The 24,033-nt window shown below is 43.5% G+C and overlaps 1 protein-coding gene across 5 annotated transcripts in view; it reads right to left on the bottom strand.

Annotated features, from left to right (window-relative positions):
* Positions 1–24,033, bottom strand: part of dennd1a (DENN/MADD domain containing 1A) — an 81,410-nt gene that overhangs the window by 46,941 nt on the left and 10,436 nt on the right. For all 5 annotated transcript variants that reach the window (XM_029253186.1, XM_029253188.1, XM_029253187.1 and 2 more), the window contains exons 3-5: positions 15,493–15,536; positions 3,344–3,393; positions 2,159–2,278 (exon numbers count right to left, since the gene is read on the bottom strand). In XM_029253186.1, the coding sequence (XP_029109019.1) occupies positions 2,159–2,278; positions 3,344–3,393; positions 15,493–15,536 (214 nt within the window). The remainder of the gene's footprint in view (positions 1–2,158; positions 2,279–3,343; positions 3,394–15,492; positions 15,537–24,033) is intronic.

Here is a 24,033-nt window from a genome sequence, read left to right as displayed (position 1 = left end):
TTCCCGGGGGTCAGGGGTCACGCTAACTACATTCATTCCCAGCGGTCCCCCCTTGCTCCAAACACAAGCTACAAGCCGTGCAAACCGGGGACTTTCCTTTAATCCCTTGAGATATTCCTGATCCCTCCACATGTTTCTGCTCAATTAGAGCAAAATCTCTGCCTGCGCCCCAATGGGGAAAAAGGAGAAAAGAGTGACAGGGAGAGAAGTAAGAAAAGGCAGAAAGAATAGAAAGTGGGGTGGACACAGGCAGAACAAATCACCTGAACTAGAAAAGAGACAGCTCAAAGTGCGTCTTTAATGGAAACAAAAGACAAACACATGGTGTAAACTGTCGCACAGAATCCACCGATTGTGCGGTTAACACTACATTAACAGGGTTTACTGTGTGGGTTCCTCAGTGAGACTCTGACAGGACAACAAGTTGCTGATGTCTCTGTTCAACTGCATCAATGATCATCCATTCACACAATCCTTCTTTCATTCACTTGTCCATCTCCTGGTGCACAGAGTTCTTTGTAGAAACCTTACCAAAGTCTTCCCATGCATCTGCTCTCTTTGTTTTTCTGTGATGGCTTCCTATAACTTTCCATATCAAGTTCGACAGCTCTAGTTACAGCCTGCATGATGGTCAAAGAACCTCGTCCGATACCGACAGGACCAGATTATTGCTTACACCCCAGCAAGAACTTAACACTCCTTCACCTCTGGCTGCTTGGTGGTCCCATTCAAAAGGAGTCTAACACCAAAAGCCCGAAGTTCTTCGGTTCTAGATCCAAAGCAGTAGAATGAGCTCCCGCTGTCTCTCAGAGCCCCGGAATCCCTCCCCCATTGAAGAAGGGTCTCAAACCCATCTCTTTCAGACCCATTTCTTTCCCAATTAATTAATTTAGCTGATGCTTTTATCCAAAGCAACTTAAGCTACTTACAATGATTTACCCATTTATACAGCTGGGTAATTTTACTGGAGCAATTTAGGGTAAGTACCTTGCTCAAGGGGAGATGTGGGGGCGCAGTGGGTTTGACCGGTACCTTGCTATTTGGCGGGTCATGGGGTTCGAGTCCTACTTGGGGTGTGCGGCAGTTCCGTATTTCTCCCTGCATGTGCCTCCCTCAACGTACAGAAGAAGGCACTGGCAACCCATTTCTGTTCCTCCCTTGCTATAAAAATCATGCAGGTGGTTGCTACGGGTCGGGTTTGACTATTAGCATCATCATCATCAGCAACAACAACAACCTTCCTCAAGGGTACTACGGTTGGAGTTGGGTTTGAGCCTGTGACTTTTGGATTCAAAGACAGGAGCTCTAAACAGTACGCTCCAGTTGTCAATTAACTGAGTCCAAACCCACATTTTATGATTATGAATGTATTTACTTCTTCAGTGTACCACTACAGGCACCCATTTAAGGGATGTGAAGCAGCAACATGTTGGTATCAGAGACACAAGCTTTGAGCTGATAGTTTTGTGTCTGTGTCTAAAGCTCTTCATCTGTTGTTTCTGGACTTTGGTTTACTCTCAGCCATACGTCACTTTGGAGAAATATACCTACTAAACGAACTGCTAATTGCGCATATTAAATCCACTGTGGTCCACTGCAACGCTAACAGTCATGACACATCTTTCAACCAATGTATCTGAACTGGAGGTGAGATGGATCTCTATACTTCTACAAGAGCCTCTGCAGTGACAAGTTCCCTCTCATATTCCGCTAGAGCATCTTCCTAATACAAGCGATATTGAAACTAAGAGGGCTGGAATTAGCGGATGAACAGCTCAGGTTCAAAGGCAGTTTCGGGCTGAACCACTTTGGGTAGACCGTTAGTGTGGTGCTGACAACTTAGAGCAGTACACAGAGAGCTGAAGCTCTGTATCCATCAGTTATACACCAGTTGAGCTCCTCAGGCAAACTGGTCGCTTGTCTCACTTCCCCTTTATCTTATGGCCAAACTGCCTCCGGCAGCTCTAACTCCTCCATTGCCAGGATAAACAGGCCCAGCTCATCAGAACCGAGACGTGGCCTGGGGCCCCAACCCCTGGCCAGACGGGTCTGCCTTTGATGCTGTGCCCCTGGCGGGGAGCTGGACGGATTTCCTCCATCTCACTCTCATTTGCCCCTTGTGCCCCCCAATTCCTCCCTCCATCACTCCATCTCTCACCTCAAGATGCAGAAGCAGCTCTGGCTCCCAGATGACAGGCGACAGAAGCCAAACCTCTGCTTGCTCTCGATGTCCGTCAGCACAAAGGTGAAGTTCTGCCCCACCTGGTTCACAGTCAGGCTGTAGGGAACCGTAGGACGGGAAACAGTGCTGAACATATGCAAATTCTTACGTCCTACATTATAAATTCACATTTAAAAACAAATATTTTATATTCATTTAGCTGATGCTTTTCTTCAAATTAACATACAGTGTTAAATCATTGAAATTAGTTTACCCATGTATACAGCTGGATAATTTTTACCTTATTTCAGGGTAAGTACTTTGATCGAAGGTGCACAAATCAGTAGAGTAAAAATGGCTAATGTATAGCTGGAAATGACTGCGAGCAATTTAGCATACAAACCAAACACTAAGTCATTTTTTAGAAAAATGGGAATTAAATAAAAGTTATTATTTAATAAAGTGAAACATTTTTGTCCTACATAGCTTTCTTCACTCAACTCAAACAAAACAAAGGAAACTCTGTGACATCTATAGAGGGCGCTGCGATTCAGGGTCTCAGAAGCATTGTTGTACACAGCACCTCATTATAAATGATATTTTGGTATTGCAGCGCTTTGAAAGCCGCTGTATTGCCAGGTAAGCAGATCCACACAAAGGCAGCATGAAGTAGCTCACTGCAATTCAGAAACATACTTTTGAAGCGGCACCTGTGACCACAGGTATGGGTTCAAATAACAGGAGAGGTGCTGCTGTTGGACCTTCTCGACCCAAACAGCACTGGACTGCTGCAATATCCAGCCTTGTACGTCTGTATAAAACTATATGCTATATAGCAATTGAATTGTCACTGGGCAAGCATGTACATTCCTGTGCTCACCTTTAAGCTGTCATTTTCAATTTTTAATAAAATCAATGAACTTTATTTTTTTTATTTTTTTTTTTTTTAAAAATTGGCCACACCATGTCCTCCTCGTTGCATCTGATTTGATTATGCTGGCAATTTGAAACGATATTGCACTGAGGATTTAAGAATCTCTCACTGAGGCATTAAGCCACCCTTAAAGAGATTGAAGCCAGAAGGGTGACAGGGTGGTTCCATGACCCCAACCCCTACCTTTGTACAGGAAGGTTCTGCAACACAAAGCCCAGCAAAAGCTGGAGGGGGGGATTGCACATTACCTGTCCATGCTGAAGGGGAAGCAGAACTTGGAGATGGTCTGAAGAGTCTCCTGTGGGGGCAGGGAGAGAGAGAGAGAGACAGATAGGAGAGTTTACCCTCCTGACCATATCTATAAAACATTAACTGTCGGCAAAACTCCCTATAAGATGCCTTAGATAACAGGGTGAGAAAATAAGTATTACAAGTAATCCTTGACTTATGATGACCTTGACTTAACAACAGGCATCCTATTAAACTTATTATTTTCAAATCCAAGTGTTTGGATGCAACATCTGACGATAAGCACTCCATCTGCTGTACGGTAACATCTAATAGCCACATCTTTCTTATTGTTTGGGTCACAGTCAGTGATTGAATGTGTAGCAGCAACTGCTCCTTGTTTACAGAACTTTTCATTTTCAATTCCATTCAAGTTATTTATTTAAAATGGCTAGCAAGCAAAAAATAATTAGTGTTCTGGTGGTGCTGAGAAAAAAAAAAAAAAAAAGATAAAGAAATAAGATTTGGAAAAGAAAGTGAAAATAGCACAGCATGATTACAACATAATTACGATACTGTACTATATATTTTTTTAGTATAACAGGAACAATGTGTGAAATTCATGAAAAATTATAAAATAGCCCTATTGTACAACACAGCATTTATGCACATTGTTTATACATGGTTATGATTTATGAAATACAGAATATTTCCAACAACCTATAATAATAATAATAACACATGGCAAAGGGTGTGGACAGAATAGGGAGAGAGAGAGCATCCAATGGAGGGGGACGAGGAATGACTACAGGAGGTTAACTGCTATACTTAGAGCACTGGGGAAGAGGTAATAATACATTTAAAAATAAAAATAAAACCACAGCGAACTGTGGTCGGCAGAGGAGTGAAGAGGAAGCATTGTAACAAGAGAGGGAGGCATGCGCTGGGGGGCACGTGGTGTTAACAGGTCTCCAGGGAAAGAGGATTGTCTCACCATATGGGCGATGGTGAGAAAGGGGTGGGCCCGGGGCAGGACCCCAGAGGTTGGCGGTAACTGCGCTAGGGAGGGGGGGATGGGCGTAGGAGCAGTGCTTCAGCTGCTGCTCTGGGCCGGTGGGTCCACAGCTGAAAGACCCAGTTGGAGTGCGCCCTGGTAACAGACCGTCACCGCCCCAGGGATGAGGGACACCTTCGTCGCCAGAACCCACCCCCCGGAGAAGTTGCTGTAGTCCCACTCCTCCATCATTAAAGACAAAGTGCTTCTCTAAAACTCAGGACAAGAACATGGGCCCCCAGTCATCAGCAAGGTGTGACAGCGAGGGCACACTCATGTTTTTAAAATCAGTGTCACCTTTACAACTCCCGTCCGACTCTGTGCGAATGTGTGTGTGTGTGGGAGATGAAGGCTACAATTCCCATCAAAAGTGAGTCATCCAAGGTACCGCCAAGCATGTCCAAGCCACAAGCACACCGGTGGCAGGGGCTGGCCTGGGACTCAGGATCAATAAAAGAACCACAATCCTGCCTGCAGTCACTGACACGTCAAGTGCAAGGTCATACCAACATCCCTGAAATATTGCTATGGTGATAAAGACTAATAAACTGAGCGTGTCATAGTGCCATACTCAAAACAACAGCTGAGCACTGAATTCTACACTAACACCTCCGCGTGACGAGAAAAACACAGCAGGCAGCATAGTGGTTAGAGTTGTTGCCTTCCGCTCCAAGGATGCAGGTTCCAATCCCACCACCTGCTGTAGCGCCCTTTAGTGAGTAGATGTGAAATGTTGTGCATTGTTTATTAAATAAAATTGCTTGTATTTAGTAGTATTATGATCAGATAATATTTTAGGCACTATTCACAGAGAAATTTAGATAATTTTGTGGGGTTCACAAACTTCCCCCCACAACTGTGCACCCTTACTTCATATAACCACTACAACAGCTTATGAAAATACAGGCAAATTTTCATAAAAACGGCCTATTATGCAGAACGACATTTTTCCCAGTAATATAATTTTACACCCACAGCAGGTTTTTTTTTTTTTTTAAACTGCGTACTACATCTTTACTCTGCAAAACGTGTGGATGCTGAACTTCTTCCATAACAAAAGTAATTAGTGTACCAATTTCTTACTTCCTGCCATAACAACATTTCAACTAATCACCTTCACCTTCAGCAATTCAACACCGACTATGGTAAACTTCCTCAAACCTAAAACAGATCCCATACAAGCCTTTAGAAAGAAATGGTATTAATGCAATTAAAACAACTATGCAAATCATAAAAATAGCTTTTACAATTTAAATTCCCTTACATTATTGTTAAAAAAAAAATGATTCACACTGCACCATTCACATTACTAGTTAATCATTTGAATGGCATGCAAGTCATTTTCTAGAAATACTACAAAAAATGGTTGTTAAAACTGTCAAACATTTTAAAAAATTATTTTGGTTAATTTTTTTTTTCTTTGACCCATCTACTTTCCTCCCCCCCCCCCATGAGAAATAGCAGTGGTAATTTGACCCCCTAATTAGGGGAATTGGCCTAACGGTGTGATTTCATGGAATGAATTAGCCCCGCCAGGCAAGCAATAGGCGTATTGGTTTATGAGTGTTAATACACCCCTAAAAGATGTGTAAGACACAACATTCTGGACAGACTATGCGGTCGCCAAAAGTGGACATTAGCTCAGCATAACTCGGCAATAATGTACAACTGTGACTGAGCAACATGCCTCAAACATGTAGTATAACATAATAATGGAGTCTAATAGGCAAAGTGCTGCCATTAATGTTACTCCCCTGTTCGCATGCGACCCCCCCCCCCAATCTCCAGGCCCCTACCTGAGCAGACTCCACCCACCGCCCTGCAATGCTTAAATAACCCCGGTGAGATCGATGGCACCGTGTTGGCTGCCTGTCAATGGATGCTCAAAACCTATTGATCGCCCCAGCTTCAGGTGGCCACAGGGCGCTTGGGAGATCATTGGACCTTGAGAATGACCCTCAGCCTTCAGTGCTTTAGGGGGGACCTGGCCCATCGCAAACAGCCTCACTTTACTCGCAGCTTCTTGATTCACGTCTTCATTGCACCGTGGTACAGCAACGATAAGCAGGAGGAACCCTGAGAGCAACCGTAACAGCTGCATATTGTATTTCAAAGAAAGATCACGTACGGCCCCGCTATCGTCAATGTCGGCTTGTCGCTCCCCCGCACCGGTCATCCGTCAGCCCCTCTCTTGAGTGCCCTGCCCCTTCCGGAGTCTTTAAATTAGGGCCTGCAAAATGATGAAATACTTTAATAAAAACAAGGCTGGTGATGCAGGCTCTTCATTATAGGGTGGTGGGTGCGACGCTGTGATGTCGCCTCATTAGATTTAGTGATCAGGCGAGGCCCCTAGGAGGACCTGATGGAGGGCAGCTACCAGCCACTGATTTCCAAAATAACACCAGGTGTGTTCCACGTGTGTGCTGAAGCACCGGAACTAAACTGAGACAAAAACAAACTCAAACAAAACTACTTACAATGATTTACCCATTTATACAGCTGGGTAATTTTTACTGCATCAATTCATAAATACCTTGATCAAGGGTACTAGAGCAGGATGTGGGATTCAAACCCAAATCCTTCAACTGTAAGGTAATGACTCTAACCACTATGCCACCTACTGCCCCCATGTAGCGCAGATAAAACAGAAGCCCAAGAAATAATAATCAGCAAAGGTGAGGCTCATTTTTTTTTTTTTTTCAACACAGCCTGCCAGCGTTGAGATACCACAGTCCAATTTCAAGAATGTTCCTGAATCCATCAGAAAAAACAGGTTACCCACAATCCTCCATGTCCACGTTTAATGCATGCAAATCCACAGGAAAGGCAATGGACGGTTGAGCAGTGGCCAGTGTTGGCGGGTTCCACTCAACCAGCACTACTACCGTGCCTCCATCTGAAGAGGACGTTGACTCTCCTGGTTAGGAGGACCCAGACTTGGACTTTTTAAAAGTGACCAGGAGGAAGAAGAGGCATAGGAGGGAAGTCAGGCCAGTCACCAATACTGCACCGTGGGTGCCTGTTTTGATGGGCACTTCTCAAAAAGGCGGAGCAGGTTACCCCCCCTCCCCAGTTAGACCTGACCATTCAGGTGATTATTGATTTCTACCAGGTGGGATCCCATCCTAGGTTTAGTTTCTGAGAGTCTACTGAGGGCTCCAGCTCACAAAGACAAAGTCCCATTTATATACTAAGCTGGGGAGGAGGGAGAATTATATTATTATCTATAAATGGTTTAGTGTTTTTAAAGTTAACTGATAATGGAGTAGACAGATTTTAGGACATGTAAAGATGGTGACAGTCTGACAGATTTCATACTGAAGCTTGTTCATGGTTTTATATATTGATCATTTTTTCTATTAATGATGTTTGTGGGTTTATGGTCTATCAAATGAAATTTAATTTTACATTTCATTTATCTGTTATTTTAATGAGTGAACGGAATTTAATGTTTTGGGTGTGTGATATATTTGATGTGTTTTAAATACTTCATTAATACTTAAAGTTGGGAGGAAAAATTTGTTTTTTTGTTTTTTCTCCTTTCGCTTCCTTAAATGCACCAGTAATGAGTGAGAATCACTGACGGAGGAAAAGAAGTAGGCGGGGCAAATGAGATTGACACCCAGCTCATATATATTCAGTAGGCGGAGGGTATTGATGTCAGGCCTGGGTGACACCTCCTCATTGGGGCATCACACGCCAAGGCAGGGCAAGGAGGCAGCAGATGTCGTACCATGAACCGCTTTCATCCCAGGCCCAGGACACACGACTGAACCGAGCCTTTCCGCAGCACCCGGGGCCTAGAGGGGGCCAGTGGACCAACAAACCCACCACATTTGGCTCAGAAGTGCAAAGGCAATACACAGCCTTCTTTTTCTGGGGCGCGCATGTGTGCGTGTGTCTGTGAGACTGGCGTTCCACATGGACTGTCGCCACTGCACTTGGTGCTCACCAGACGTGCACAGTTACCGTGCCCTCCGGTGCTGGTGGGGCTTTTCGTCCACAGTCCTGGTGGCTTGTGCTGACAGAGAATCCCTTCAGACAGCTGGGGTCACTTTAGATAAACCAGTCTCTATAGAGGGAGCTTATGCTCAGTGCTCCATATCGCCACCACCAGGAGGCCCAGCGCTTAGCAGCCTCAACTCACTGAGGCGCGTGGACACACACACACACACACACACACACACACACACACACACACACACACACACACACACACACACCAGAACACACCGAAACCACACTCCACTTAGATGACAGCACTGAGACTGAACTGAACACCATGCAGATCAACAAAAAGACACATGGGTATTTTACTATTATAACTGTTATTCTTATTATTATTATATACTACTCAACAGATATTTTGGTATTTATTATAGCTATTCCACCGATATCAATAATAATAATAATAAAATATAGTTTTTCTTATTATTGTTATTATTCATCTAAAACCTTGAATAAAGGACTTTCAATAGTCGGTTTTCTATTAACCATATTATAAAACCTAAATATATAATCTAAATGACATGATGAGCAAAATTCGATGAAAAACTTCAAAACAATTTTGCAAAATAGTAAGGGTGGACACACTGGCTGTCCAACCTTATTACTATTATCATCATCATCATTATTATTATTATAAGTTTATCTGACACTTTTCTCCCACGTGAAGTACAATGTCACATTTGTATACTAAGCTACTTACACTGATTTACCTACTTATACTGCCTGGACATTTTTACTTTATCAGTTCATTGTAAGTACCTTGACCAGGAGTGACACATCAGGAGATGGAATTTAAATCTCAGTGTTTCTGACTGCAAAGCAACTGTTTTAACCACTACGCCACCTGTTGGCCCTATTCCAGAAGAAACTCTTAGGAAGAAGTTACCTTTGTTACATGCCCCTGTACTTTACGATCCACTTTCACTGAGCCACTGTGGAGATGCTAAAGGGCATCAGCTCCACCTTCGGAGTTTTAACATTTAAAGCAGCGGCAGAAGCGGCAGTCTGTGCGGACAAATAAAGAGTGCGTAAATAATTCAGTGTCCGTGCTCCCTCCCCGGCAGAGGGCACTGCCATGGTTTATTCATTAATGTCATAGGGGGTGTGGAAAAGGGTAAAGTGGAACTTCACAGGCCCTGTCACATTGCTCTCAGAGGCTACGACGCATGGAACTGGCCTGCCCCAGTGCATTCTGGATAGCTAACGCTGTGATGCCCAAACTCCCTACCACTAGGATGACTTGCTCACCTTCCAGAGGACAGGAGATGGACATGAAACCAAAAGGCTCGAATTCCCAGAAGTGCCCTGCTGATGTATCACATTTATCCGGAATATTCAGTACAAAATAACCTGTTACATAAACAAGGCAAAGTAAAAGATACAAGAATGGATCTACATAACCAGCCAATAAATTAATTACATCTGACTGTGTGCTGGTTTAAGCACTAAACAGCTTGCAAACTTTTGTTACTACTATTCTTATTTATCTGACACTTCTGTCCAACTATATTTGTGTCCACTGATGGCAGGAAGACAACTAAATCACCATGCCACCATTAACGTGCAGTTGAAAAAAAAAGTGATTAAAAAGCAATGAACAACATGAGGCCTGGAAGACTGTGGAAGTCAAGTGGCAACCACAGCCCATTAAAACCACCCTACAGATCAGCTCAGCGAAGGTGTCCGTCATGCTTCTCAGAAAGTGTTTGATTACCTTGTTTATTTTCTTCCTCATCCTGCTGCGGAAGCAGAGCACTTATGGACTGAAAGCTTCTGACATGAGAGAAGCCAGCTGCCGGGACCGCTCATCCTTCCCTCTCCAGACCAGGAATGAATGATGGATGGCAGAAGTTTGGTGCTGGGGAGGGTGGAGGGGCTTGAAAAAAAATGTGGCATATAACTGCAATCCTCTATCCTTCAGATCCAGGTAAAGCCAGTACTGGGTAATTTCTTTCACCAGAGCAATCAGAATTTTCAATGAAAAACACTAATAAAGTTCTCAACAGAACAGCTGGAAACTGCATTACTCTTACACAACAGTTGAGGGTAGCAGGTGGTGTACTGCTTAGGGCCATCATCTTTCAAGCGGAGGGCCAGGGTTTTAAATTCCACCTCCAGCTATACGACTGACCCTCACTCGAGGTACTTACCCTAAACTGAAACAGTAAAGTTACCCTGTTGTAAAAATGGTTAAATCAGTGTAAATAGCTTAGTGTGCAAGCCTCACACTCTAAGAAAAGAGTCAGATAAATAAAGCTAACAACTAAAAATCCAAACACCTGAAATGCCTAGTAACTATATATCTATACTAACTACCCTGTCGACTCACCATGTCCACACTGTTGTGCGATGATCCAAAATATTGTGTGGAAGAGATCAAGAGGTTGAGGATGGTTTACAGTGGTAAGAACAATCTACAAAAAAATTAAGCGTATCTTTGTAATTGTCAGCAGGTTGGATTTGATCAGATTTTTTGCATTTTTAATAAAAGAAGCATAAAGAAATGTGGCAATGGGCAGCAGCTGCCTGGTTTGTCCAACATGTTACACCATGTTAAGAGAACACCTTCTCTGCCCTCCTTCACCTGAATGACACACAAAGCTGTACCCAGCCCTGGGGGGACATTCACCTGACTGGCAGCATGTCAGGCAATCTTACTTTTCCAGGGGCAGATAAACACAAACACGGACCCTATGGACCAAAAATTTCAAGCGCCCCATTCCCTTCTCCGTTTCCTGTTTTAGAGGTCAGAAATTTGAATATTCTCTCATTAAAGAACCATTTTGGCTGCTCTGCTGGCACGTGAAAGCAATCCGTGGCTAAATGGCATCAAAGCTAGGCAACTTCAAAACACAAAGAAATAAATAAATAATGGAATTTGGGGAGGAACAAAAATCATATTTATGCTTTGCACAGAATACCTCGCCCCATTATGATCTGCACAAAATACGCGGCAGCTGCCTAATTCAAAGGGGCGCCAGCGCAGCCGGCACGTGTTGGAGAGGAGGACAGCGGCACACGAGACATCGAAGGACACCCGGGCGAGCGAGACGGGCTCTGCTCTAATTTCCACCAGGGGTGGATTAGTGGGGGGGGGGGAGCAGAAATAGCACAGATTTGACTTGTTAAGATATAACTGCAAAAAAAGACGTACTTAAATACTCCATTTTCTCCCTCATTCCAAAGGGAAGACCTGTCATCCAGACAGAGCACATGAAGGGCAGTCACTCACCTTTTCTGCATTTTCGATATATATACACACATTTACTTAAATACTTCATATTTCTTTATTTAAACTGTCCTTCAATATTAATTCATTAACCTCAACGGGGTCAGTAGGTGGCATAGCAGTTAGAGCTGTGACCTTATGTTCAAAGGACCCAAGTTCAAATGGACATTTCTTAATCAAGGTACTTATCCTCAATTTATACAGCAAAAACTACCTTGCCGTATAAATAGGTAAATCACTGTAAGCAGCATAGTGCACGAACCTAACATTGTAAGTTGCTTATGAAAAAGACGTCAAATCTATACATTTATTCATTTACATAATGCTTTTCTTCAAAGTTACTTGCAACGTTAAGGTACTTTTGACTGGATACCTATTTTTACAGCTGGGGAATGTTTTACTGGGGTAAATATGGTAAGTACCTTGCACAAAGGTACCACAGCAGAAGGTGAGATTTGAATCGACAACCTTCAAATCCAGAAGCAGCAGCTCTAACCACAACACCAACAACCAGCTGCCACTATTAAATTTTATGGATTAATACTGAAGGGAAGTCTAAATATAAAAATAAATATATATAAATGTGTGTATGTAACATACTGAGAAGACATACATTTTCTAGTCTCCAGTTCATTTATTTCTAATTAATTTACTTATCGCTTTTCTAAAATTACAGTTTGATGCAGCGCAAATGTGACCTTGTGTTTACCTACCAAGTTAACAAATGGCAGTAAAGAGGAACTTGTGTGGGGCCTCCTCACTTCGCCTTATGTGCACAGTGTTTACCGTCCGCATCTGGGGTGCCCGAGTGTCAGTGGCCAATAACAATATGAAAAACATAGCACGTGTTTATGGGATGAATCGCTCAACGATCAACTTCTAGAACGAGTGTGTGGAATAAGTTTTTGTCACTTCAAATAGTTTTAATTTACATTTATTCATTTAACTGATGCTTTCCTCCAAAGTGACTTGCAATTTTAAGCTCCTTACAAGTATTTACCCATTTATATCAGCAGGTTATTTTACTGGAGCAAAATTAGGGTAAGTACCTGCTGAAAGGTATTACACAGGTGGGGTTCAAACCTGCAACCTTTGGGTCCAAAGGTAGCAGCTCTAACCATTACACTGTCAGCATTTAAAGTTAATAAATCAGCTAAAACGGGAAGTCTTATAAAGTCACCGTGGACGAAAGCATCAGTTAAATAATGGCTAATACTGATGAAGATGATAATAATAGTCTCATCAGCTCCAGCCATCAGCCTTAAATCTTCCGGAATATCTACAATGCAGCAGAAAGCAGTTGGTAATTGCGACCTTGCACACACCAGAGGATTATGGGAAGGTGCGAGCCACCGGCTACAGCTCCCCCTCCCCCCACAATTGCAGACATGTTCCTGTCACTTGGAAGACGTTTCATCCTCCACAGCTTTCTTCTCTGCCCTTTCACCCCCTCCCCCCCCATTCGTCATTATTCCCTTCCACATGTCAATACCGCGGTGCCCCAAACTGTGCTTCCTACAGCAACACAAACACTCATTTAAGAAACATTCTTTACTGTAGGGAACAAAGGCGACCTGGAATAAAGCACCCGACGACAACAAAGCGCATGGCTTTTCCTCCGAAATCAAATAACAGCACAAAGAGCGGCGCGAGAGGCGGGGGAGGTGGAGGGGATGACCGAGGCGAGGTGATTAACCAGAAGGGCGCTCAGGACAACAGCGCGGTCCGGACGCGGAGCCGGACCAGGCCCGAGCTGCGCCGCTTTGAAGGGAACGCGTACAATGAAATCCTTGCCACGAGCCCCATGGCAACAGGCATGTGTCCTACCGCCCTACGCTCATTAGATGGAAACATATTTGCGAGATAAAACGCGGGAGGCAGAGCGACGGGGCACAGGGGCCCGCTGAATGGTTTCTGCGCAGAAACACGCGGCGTACCTCAGCGCGCTCGCACTAATTGGCTGGCGAGCGCCATCCGAGGAGATGGCCACCCTTGCGCGGTCAACGGGCCGCCGTCCGCCCCCCGCAACGCTCGTACGTTTAAAGTACTTTGATTTGTCACTCACTATGGCACCAGCAACAAAATTCACAGCAGCCTCAGTAATGGTGTTCTGGAACATTCTCTACCCATTAACCGATGCGCTTTTACATATTCACTGCCCATCCAGTGTGGGGGGTCATCGTGGTTCAGAGCCTATCCCGGAAGCATAGGGCTTGAAGCAGGGTTCACCCTGGACAAGACACCAGTCCATCATGGAGAAATCACACGACAAGCAATTAGGAATCATTGGTTCACCTGACACATATTACTTTGGACTGTGGAAAGAAACCAGAGCATCTGGAGGACATGAACACAGGAAGACTGTGCCAACTGCACACAGACTAAACCAAACTCGAACCCACACTGGAATTCACAGTGCAGGCATTGCCATGCCTATGCCATTTTTAAAAGTTATCCCTTCCTGATCAGTTCTGCCATACAACACTCAAGTTTTATACATTTGTTTTTATTTTCAAATATTGAGGCCTCTCGATAGGATTTTATATCTGTGATTGTGTTTTGACATGTCGGCCACAGTCCAGCAAATGCACTGGGCAGTTATCACACTCTTCATGTCTACCATCAGAGTAGTGTTTTAGGGTGTCAGGTGCACACTGACTGACACGAGGAGCCTACAGAGCGGCTCAATAGCCCACACGCCTGATGGAGCCAAAGCTAGATGGCAAACAAAGTCACAGATGCACCATTTCCATTACATTTACATTTATTTAGCAGACACTTTTCTCCCAAGTAACTTCCAATGAACTCTATGTAGCGTTATCAACCCACACACCTTATTCACCAAGGTGGCTTACACTGCTAGATACACTACTTACACTGGGTCACTCATCCATACATCAGTAGAACACACTCATACGGACTATGGGTGAACCTGAACAGCATGTCTTTGGACCACCAGCGACCACTACCCAAACACACCAAAGCACAACCCATCCGCATGTGAAACCAATTGGGAATAAAACATGCAGGATCGGGGAAAGATACAGAAAGATATATGCAGTATATATAAAGGGAAACCTCATATAGCTATACAGCAGGGTTCAAAAGTTTGGAATCATCCAGGAAACTGGAGTAGCAGCTGCTGAAAATGTGGCTTTGAAGTCATATTTGAATAATAAACTATAAATCAGTCATTTAAAGTAGTAATACCCATCTGGAACATTAGTAATGATGTCTTGGCTATATTTTTAATAATTTAAATGGTACCCTGATTTAAAAAAGTATCAATTCTTTCACAAACATGAACATTTCTGGGTGATTCCTTTTGAATGCTAGTATACGCACATACATGTGAGAATTATGTTCAGAGAAAGACACAGTATAGAGAGAATTATGTATACACACACCTATGTGCACAAATATGTCCATTATATATGTGAGCAATACGTGTGTATATATATATATAAAATTCTCTTGATACTTTATCTCTCAATATATAGCTGTCACATTGTATTTATAAGCATATATGTGAGAGTTGTATATAGAGACAGCATGAAGAGAATTATATATTTATATAAAGTATAGAGCAAAAGATATATGTACACATATATGGATATATGCAAGTTTTTTTATATATATATATACACATACACTACAGAGAGAAAGTATAAAGTACATAATATATATAGACATTTATATATATATATATATATAGATGTGTACTTATATGCACATATACACACACATATCTAGACAAATATGTGAGAGGTATATATATTGATAGAGAGAAAGAGAGAGAGAGAGAGAGAGAAAGAAAAAGAGAGAGAGAGAGCAAGCGCACGAGAAGAGAGAGGGAGAGTTAATTATGCATTCCAGACCTGGTCAGTGAAGTCCTCTGGGAACTGCCTCCGCACCTCAGGATCTGTAAATAATTGACAGATAATATTAATTGGCTTAGGATTAACGAGCGAGTGGCGTGGCACACATTAATATTTGATCAGAGGGCGGGGGCCCTGGCAGGGGCTCCAAGGGGCCAGCTGAGCCACGGCCACTGACTGAGCCAGGAAGGGACCCCCCACTGTTGCTATCTTCCCACTCTCAGCCAGGAAATGCCAAGGAATATTCTGGAAGAGTAGATATCCTTCCATGTTTCAGAAGTTCTGATGTCAGAATCCAAGGCAGTACTTCCAGACCACTGACCAAGTGACAAAAAGTAAACAAACCAAAAACAGCGGGTAGCACAGTGGTTAGATGTACTGCGTCTAGATCCAAAGGTCGCAGGTTCAGTTCCTTCCTCTGACTATAGTACCCTTGAGCAAGGTACTTACCCTAAATTGCTCCTGAAAAATTATCCAACTGTATAAATGGGTGGATAAGTACCTTAACATTGTAAGTTGCTTTGGAGAAAGCCATCAGCTAAATTAAAAAATGTAAGCTAAAACAATTACTGAGCACCACTGCTGCTTATTTCTGGTGCTGCAATTACAACATATAAAAGGAAAATTTATAATTATTATTTATTCATTTATCTGAATCCCTTCTCCAAGCTGATTTATAGTGTTAGGTTTGTACACTAAGCTACTTACAACGATTTATGGATTTATACAGCAGGCTAATTTTTTTTTTTTTTTTTTTTAACTGTATGAGTTCAGTTTAAGTGCTTTGATCAAGGGTAGTACAGGCGCTATGGGGATTCGAACCCAAATCCTTACCATTGCAATAACAGCAGCAATAATTGATTAGTGTAGGCAATTTACTTCCAAGTTGAAGGTCAAACTACATGAACTTTCTACGTGCGGAGAAGGTAAAGAGGAGAGTTAAAGAGTGCAAGAGGAGATTTGGGTGGAGTAATGAAGGGGGTGGACTGGAGCACACAGCCAGCAGGAGAACACTATTTATTAATAAACACGGGAGGTGTGAGGGAGGTTGTGGGAAGTAAAAGGAGCTTCCCTTGCTCTACACAGCAGCAACCAGCTCCAGGCTGTAGGTTTACATCCTGAGGAAGAGGCTCTCAAACAGTCTGTCTGGCAACTGTCACACTGCTACCCCTACCTATTGCGGGATCCAAATGCTACCAGCAAGGAAGGTGAAATGCTGGCCCAGACTCCAGGGGCCACCTCTTGCAAGATCTGGGGTGACTAACAGGCTGACAACAGGAATCAGTAGACCGATTACATCCAAAAGAACCCATTATATGTAAACAATTATCATGCAGGAATGCTATGTTATATAATAGGGTTTGGTTATATTTTTCACAGATTTTGCACATTATTCAAGTTAAAATATTTACCTGACACTTTTTTCCAAAGTGACTTACAATATTAAGGTACTTATAATTATTTACCCATTTATTCAGCTGGGTGATTTTACTGGAGCAATTTAGAGTAAGTACTTTGCTCAAGGATACTACAGTTGGAGATGGGAATCAAACCTGTGACCTTTGGGACATTGGGTCCAATGGCAGTAGCTCTAATCACTACACTATCAGCAGTCTATAATATAGAGTAATGTTTTGAAGATATTTTGCAAAAAAGACACAACCAGTGCTGGACTGCCGAAGTACTGACTAAAAACCAAAGAATACAAAACATGGGGCCAGCTGATGTTTGTTTTCGTACAGGAGATAGAACACTACCTGTTAAACGTTACGACCAAATGCCAGGACGGCAGCAGTTTGGTCCTGAACCCTGATGTTAACTGAGCAATGACTCGAAAGTGCAAAAAAATTAGTATACAACTACACACAGGAACGTGTATGAGCACATCTAAGTAATATGGGCACAGACATGGAGATGGCAACACGATTAATCATAAAGAGGTGTAGCTGGTGACGCGGTACGTAATGAAGCACAGCTGAGAAGACCAATCCAAAAAACGATTGTTTAGTAGTCGATATAGAGCTGATGGCTCATGTAGCATAACAGTAATTCATGCAATATAACAGCATTTTCAACTTACAATGGGGTTGTCAGGGCAGAAGGACCACCACAGACACCACGTGCATAGTCATTTTAGTATAAATTTGTTGAAATAACACATTAGGCGTTACAAAAGCACCAGATTTCCAAAATGAATGAAAAAAGTACAACGTGCAAGTTGGGTTATAGGTATGAGGATTAACAAATACATACCAATAAGTGTGTTGCCTAATGAGAGCAATGGCAAATGTTGCCCAGAAATGGCCTTGTCATTAAAGTACTCTGTTTTTGGGGCACATGGTAGCACAGTGGTAAGAGCTGCTGTCTTTAGACCCCAAGGTTGCAGGTGGTTGCAGGTTTGATTTCCCCCTCCACTTCTAGTATCCTTGAGCAAGGTACTTAGCATAAAATTGCTCTAGGAAACTTAACCAATTTTGCAAATTGCTAAATAATTCTAAGTATCATAACACTGTAAGTCGTTTTGGAGAAGGGTATCGGCTAAATGAATAAGTGCTTTTTTTTTTTTTTAAACCACATACGGCATTAACTGCAAACTGTGTACTTTGATCTTTTAGTTTCGCTATCACTTTTGGTGTTGCTCTGCATGTCAAGTGTGTGAGGAGGAGCATCCTCCACATTAAATTCCTTATATGTTTGAGGATACCTGGTCATTAAACATCATCTCATCTTGTTGCTCCAGTGAAGTGAGAAGCTCCTCTCACTCACCGGAACCCCTAGACGATGCTTACGGAGCTCTCCAGGATGTGACAGAACATTCAACAGCAAAGTTATCCCAGATCTAAAAGCCAAACTTCAAATCTGAAGACAATGCACAACGGCGTTTCAAAACGTTTATTTCTTTTAATGAGCTCCATTTACATTAAAAAACTTTCAGGTAAATCGGGGAAAAGAGGTACAAAAAGAGCACTGAGAGGTGAAGTCACTTTGAGCGCATCTTCCTGTGAGAAGGGGACCTGAAAGGCAGGCCATTACCATACTGCTACCTCCACACAGCGAACAAGGGGGAATCGCCGAGACCAAAGCGGCCCCGCTTTTCATTCTGCCCATTGATTATTTCACCGCAAGCTATGTTTTAACAATGGCTCAAATTAATGCTCGGAATTATTAAAACCCCCCTTTGACATAAGTTTCAAAAAGCCTTTGTTTTCCTCTGCAAAGAATGAGCGTGCGTGATATCTTCAACGAGATGGAAGAACTTCCACAAATTTCTCTCAAAGTTTCGCAAACGTAGCGCCACGCTCTTTGAGATAGTCAGAGCAGAAGAACACGATGATTAATGACTCTGTTGAGGGATCTGTAGCTGATGAGTCCACAAATAAGTTAAGTAGAGGATCTCGCACTGGAAATTCACCTGCATGCTGAAGGAATGATGGCGAGCAGGGGGTCTGTCAAGTAGGCCATCCCATCCATAGTGTACCCTGCCTCATGCCCTACGTTTCCGGGAAGGACTCTGAACCTCTACAACCCTACACTAGAAAAGCAGTTATTGACAACAGACGGATAAACATTGAGAGGTTTACTGCCCATGACTGTACTCAGCACATGCAAGGACTCAAAATATGCACCACTCAGACTGCAAAAAGTGTAGGCTTCACAGGCTTGGACTAGCAGGAGGCAATCTCTCGTGCCCTTCGGCAAACTGATAAATACCTTTTGGGTAAATGTGCACGTGCATAGGTTACAGAACAGACAGAAGCAGCTGCTAAGAGTGGTTCCCTCCATGTCAGTTAGGATTCTGATGTTCGGTACCCCCTCGTCCGGGGTGCGTCCCTCTCCAACGTTGCGCCCTGTGTTGCCGGGTTGGGCTCCAGTTTGCTGCGACTGTGTGTATGTGTGTGTTCGGTACCGATGAATTGAGACCAAGATCACTGTCTTTACCACAAATTAAGAGATGAGGAGGAACATAAGAAACCGCCCATTTTCTGTAAACAAGGTGTGGACACATATAGGAAACACACCCCCAGGGAGCCACGTTTACTTCAGAAACAACCAACTGACACTCACTTCGACTGAGAGGCAGTGCTTCTAAGCACTAAACCATCTGCAGTCCTAACATGTCGAGATGTTCTCAAAGAAGAACCTATTGAAATCCATATGAGCTATCGAAGGGGAGGTTAGCCAAGAGCACTCTGTAACTGGTGCAACTACTGAAAACACCCTGGGGACTGAATAACGCGCCCTTAGATGAGCCCTGAACTGTAAACGTAAGAAATGAGTGGAAGGTGTTGCCAAGTGTACAGAAAGCACTGCTGTGAGTCCAAACCAACACGCATTCTGAAGCCATGTCAGACAAAGGCCCTTCCTTTGTAGGAGTGTGGCAAAGGTCCTCATAAACCGCCCCCATGGTCTGAGGGGAGTCGTGCGGAGTGTGGAACGCACCCCACCCCACCCGCTGCCAGCCCTGTGTGACAGCTGCCAGATGACGGGTGCCTGGCACAGCAGCAGCTGCCATGGCACCCTCCCAGAACGGGGTCTTGAGGTTCCACAGCCACCACAACTGTGGAGCAGGAAAGTGGGTGTGTGTGTCTGTGTGTATGTGTGAGTGTCTATATATTTCTGAGTGTGAGAGACACCCCAAGACCTGAACAATTCGCTCACCCATGAGCAAAGAGTGGAAGGCTGAGAGTCCTGCAGCAGCAGGTGGCGTAGTGGTTAGAGCTGCTACCTTGCACTCGAAAGACCCAGGATTGAATTCTACCTCCTGCTATAGTACCCTTGATCAAGGCACCTACCCTGAATTGATACAGTTAAAAAGTACCTAGGAGTATAAAGGAGTAAAACAGTGAAGCATCTTAGTGTAAAACCTCACATCAAGCTCTCCTGCATAAAGGTCACAGGTAAATAAAGGTAAAGAATAATAAATCCCAGTTACCCATGTGCTGTATCCTTGAGAAAAGCAGTGAAGATCTGGCAGACAGCTTTCTCATTTACGACTTAAACTCAACATGAAATTCATCTGATGTGCACAAACACATCAACAATTAAAAATAATAACAAGCATATGTGTCTGGATTCTGCACTATGACTCACTGCCCCCGTCACGTTGAAAGTCCAGTTCAGAGCTGCATCCAAGGAAAATGTAGGAACCGTCCACCGGGGTGTTTACCACCCCCATGCGGACCTCTTTCCATTACAACTTGTGACAAGCAAACAAGCCTCGGGCCTTTCGGCATAACCCTCACCCTGGGTTCCAAAAACAAAGAACTTCCAAATGTGTGCAATGTTCTGGAGTCACCTGGCGCAGCGTTTGAAAACCAGCAGTGTCCAAACATCTAGGAGCATTAGATACTTTTTCATAGAGTTTGCGTTTGTGTTAAGAAAGTTTGGTGCAAAAGATGTGAATAACTGAAGAAATTACATACTTTAAAACAGCTGCCAATTGCAGCTTTCAGCCTGTTAGTCCAACAGTAGAAATGTGAACCCACCACCTTCCCAAATGAGTCCATGAGACCACGTCCATGAGACAAAAACCACAGATACAGTTCACCAAAGAATCAGGAACTCACAACGTTCAACAACCTCTCAATCCTGTATCAGGATGCCAAATCTTCACTGACAGTCACTAATTCATAAATCACACCAATTAAATCACTGTACCATGTTTATCCTGCTGACACCCAAGAAAAAAAACACATTTCAATATAATTCCCGAAGTTCTAAGCAGCTGTGCAAAGCCCCACCCCCAAGTACAAGGTTCAGTAGAACTCTAAATTGTAGCTTGTACAGTGTGGTGGATATGGTTAGACAAAACGTCTTCTAGAGTGGACAGTAATTAATGGCTGGGTTTCGGAAGGTTATAACAACAGGGGTGGCCGCTGGGGTTGACACGGACCAAGGTAAGAATCAGACGAAAACCACCCTACAACCTCCTATTTCACAAACACCACCCAGTCAAAGCCTGGCTGCGTGACAGATGCCAGCCATTCCCGAAATGATTCGAAAAGGCTTCGAAGGGACGGGCTTCCATACGCATCAAAGCCACGCCGTTTAGACATAACAACCCTTTATGCTGAAAACAGCAAATGCCTTGCCAAAAAAAAAGATCACAATAGAAAGCAAGACGAAGTGAGAAGAACAGAAGCAAAGGCGAGAGATGATTACCTCATCTCCACTAATGATCTCCAAAGAGGCAGCCATCAATAGCACAATCTGCATTTTTAAAAATATATATATTTCCCGGTGCAGAGGCTTTCATATCCTTTTGATCTTGGTGCTAATTGTACTTGGTGTAACGAAACTAACAAGCCGTCCTCAGCTAATAGGTTCCTGCTACAGAATTTGGGGGTATTACACAGTGGATGGAATCTCCAAGGACCCCACTGGTGTAATTAAGAAATGAAAACTGAGCACTGAGGTATTTTTGGTTAAGAAAAGGACATGGTAACGGGAGTTGAGGGGAGTGACTTAGCGTACAGACACACTCCGCACGAAACGCATTCAGACACGCACCCCACAAATTCAGAGAAAATCAAGAGAGATAAATCTACCTGCCTGAGATGAAAAATATTATGGTCTAATAAGTGTTGCTGATTTTGAGTCTTGAGAGCCACATTTCAAAAATGCCTCCAGAAAACTGTCCTCCATTCTTAGAAAGAAAGGGGTTTGACCACCTTTTCCAATCGCCGAGTTTTTCAAAGAATCCAGTCTTCTCATGATCTGTCCAAAGTATGACTACCTCAGTGTGAACATTTGTGTTTCCGATGAAAGTTCTAGTCTGATTCTATTCAGCAGTCTGTTGGTTTCCCTCGCTATCTATGGCATCCTTCTCTGCAACAAAGGAGTTTGAACGAGTCCGTGTTTTTCCTCTCTGCAAGTTCAATGTCTCACTTTCACATCTATATGGTGTTACAGAAAATACCATTTTTGAACAATTGTCGTCTTTGTTCTTGTACATACAGAGAATTTGAAAACCTTTTCTAGATTTTTCACTGCAGCTCTGCTAAGTGATCATCTTCAGTGCATCTCAACTGCCACAACCCTTGTTCTTGATTACTGATCCCAAATGATCCAATAATAATAATAATAATAATAATAATAATAATAATAATAATAATAATGAAAACTGCTTAAATTCCTCAAGACAGTGAAACTGACAGTAAAAAAAACAATGCTTTGTTTGGACAAAAATGGAACCAGGAGAAACAGCCATGGCTGAGTTATACCAGGCCACCCTGGGACAACCTCGTGGTCTTCACAATTCCCCAAATGGCTGACCTCAGTGGAGGCTGATCTGCGGAGCAAGCCCCTGGAGGAGGTGTTGGCATGGGGCCGCAAGGAGGGATGCATCCATCATTTTGGTGTTAATGGCTGACATGGGCTCGAACCCTGCCTCGTGCTCCAGGCCACAGAGACCTACCCGCTCCACTGCTCCCTATTAAAAGCAGGTAAAAATAGTCCAGCGAGCTCATCATGTGCCTTGTGCCACTCCCCATGACCAGAGAGGTGGCCAGAGGACGGTAGGCCTCCTACCAAACCCTCGAAGAAGAGTTCTCCACCATGGTTCTCCTACTGTATGAATGAATGACATGCAGATGTGAACGAATGAACGTTTTCACCATAATAAAGAATCTAAAACCATATGGAAACCAAGATGGAGAATCTTCTTCCTCTGCTGAGCAATCTCTGAGATGGACTTCACTCTCAGGATATATGTCATTCAGGCTCATAAAGCAAGTGCACGGAGGAGAACGGCCTTCTCTGCTGGCAGCATTCTTTGTGGACTGATTTCTTTTTAAGAGGTCACAGGCCAAACAGCTGACCTACAGGTTGCTGCTCTTTTCCACCAGGGCTGGAAAACCTGTCTTAAGAGTCCAGCATTTCCAAGGCCTGGGTCTCTTTTTCCCCCCAGTGTCAATACTGTGGACACCGGGAAACACACCAGGACATGGGGGTAGAAAGGAAGGGTTGAGGAAGTGCTACACACTTATGTCAGTGGGCTACAAGGGCTCAGCCCACTCGACCTCGGCAATAAAGCTTGCCCGCTGTGAGCAAAGAGAAGACGTCAAAAGCCTTTCAGCGAGGAGCTAAACGGGGGTTTCGGGAATAAACCAACAGAACAAATGAAAAGGTCCCCTTTCACTGTCGCAGAGGGAGAAACCTCCCCGCTAAGTCCACATTTCCATCTCTGTGTCACTCGTGCAATCCCCCACATTCTCCTCCTACTCAGTAAGGAGACTGCAACTCAATAAGTGCAGTTTTTCAGTAAAGGAGACAAGCTCCACAAAAATGGAGCGAACCTGGTTGGAAATGGCCACTGGGAGTGACAAGGCCCAGAGGGGAAGACAGGAGCCTGCCCCTGGTTCTGCAAGTAAAAATGCTGGGCTAGCACACACACCAGGAGTAAAACGCGGTGAGTCAAGAATAAAGAATGATCTGAATGCAGTGTATCTTGTAACCAAAAGGCTACTGGTTCAGATCCCTTTGCAGGTCTTCAGGACACATCTTAGCAGGACATGTCCAACTGTATCACGTAGCCTGGTA

This window comes from Scleropages formosus, chromosome 6 (assembly GCF_900964775.1).
Source record: "Scleropages formosus chromosome 6, fSclFor1.1, whole genome shotgun sequence".
In the NCBI taxonomy this organism is placed as follows: domain Eukaryota; kingdom Metazoa; phylum Chordata; class Actinopteri; order Osteoglossiformes; family Osteoglossidae; genus Scleropages; species Scleropages formosus.
This window is presented reverse-complemented; position numbering and strand designations above follow the sequence as displayed.